The 1,132-nt window shown below is 42.6% G+C and overlaps 1 protein-coding gene across 1 annotated transcript; it reads right to left on the bottom strand.

Annotated features, from left to right (window-relative positions):
• Positions 1-323: 323 nt before the first annotated feature.
• LOC130980867 (uncharacterized) lies at positions 324-896 on the bottom strand. The gene has a single exon (XM_057904512.1). It carries the CDS (start codon positions 894-896, stop codon positions 324-326), a length of 573 nt encoding a protein of 190 aa, XP_057760495.1.
• Between the last annotated feature and the right edge of the window lie 236 nt (positions 897-1,132).

Genomic DNA, 1,132 nt, shown 5'->3' with positions numbered 1-1,132 from the left:
TGTCTACTTTCCAACGCCGTTGAGAGTGCGCCAATTGGGCTTCTGTAGCTCCAGAAAATCTACTTTGAGTGCAGGAAGGTCAGAATCCAACAGCATCTGCAATCCTTTTCAGTCTCTGAATCAGATTTTTGCTCAGGTCCCTCAATTTCAGCCAGAAAATACCTGAAATCACAGAAAAACACACAAACTCATAGTAAAGTACAGAAAAGTGAATTTTAACTAAAAACTAATAAAAATATACTAAAAACTAACTAAATCCTACTAGAAACATACTAAAAACAATGCCAAAAAGCGTACAAATTATCCGCTCATCAGTCCTCAGCTTAAGCTAACTCTCCTTTTGGTGCATCCTCAAATAGGAGCACTTCCACTTCCTTGGGTGACTTGTAGCCATGGTATTTCTTCACTATATGGCCATTCACCTTGAAGGTTGCCTCACTTTTGGGATAAAATAACTCCACCACACCATAGGGCTTGACTTCCTTTGCCTTGAAGGGACCTTCCCATCTTGAACAGAGCTTCCCATGCATGAATCTAAGCCTTGAGTTGTAGAGGAGAACCTCGTCAACTTCTTGAAAATTCTTCTTCCGAATGTGGTGATCATGGAATGCCTTAGTCTTCTCCTTGTAAATTCGGGCATTCTTATATGCCTCTATTCTAAGACATTCAAGCTCCTCCAGTTGCAATTTCCTGGCTATTCCCGCCTTGGTGATGTCCATATTACACTGCTTCACTGCCCAATAGGCTTTATGCTCAATTTCCACCGGAAGGTGGCATGCCTTACTATAGACAACCCGAAAGGGACTCATCCCTAATGGGGTCTTGTAGGCCGTCCTATACGCCCATAGTGCATCTCCCAACCGAGAGCTACAATCTTTCCTTTGTGGATTCACCATTTTCTCCAAAATTCACTTAATCTCTCGGTTGGATACTTCCGCTTGCCCATTTGTCTGGGGGTGATATGCAGTTGAAACCTTGTATGATATCCCATAGTGCTTGAGTAGTGCTTCTATCTTCCTGTTACAAAAGTGGGAACCTTGGTCGCTCACGATTGCTCGTGGCGACCCATAGCGGCACAAAATATTATTTCTAATGAAAGAAATCACAGCATTAACGTCATCAAGGTGAGTAG

This window comes from Arachis stenosperma, chromosome 5, assembly GCF_014773155.1.
Source record: "Arachis stenosperma cultivar V10309 chromosome 5, arast.V10309.gnm1.PFL2, whole genome shotgun sequence".
Classification (NCBI taxonomy): Eukaryota; Viridiplantae; Streptophyta; class Magnoliopsida; order Fabales; family Fabaceae; genus Arachis; species Arachis stenosperma.
Note: the sequence above shows the minus strand (reverse complement) of the source record. Positions and strands in the feature narration are given on the sequence as shown.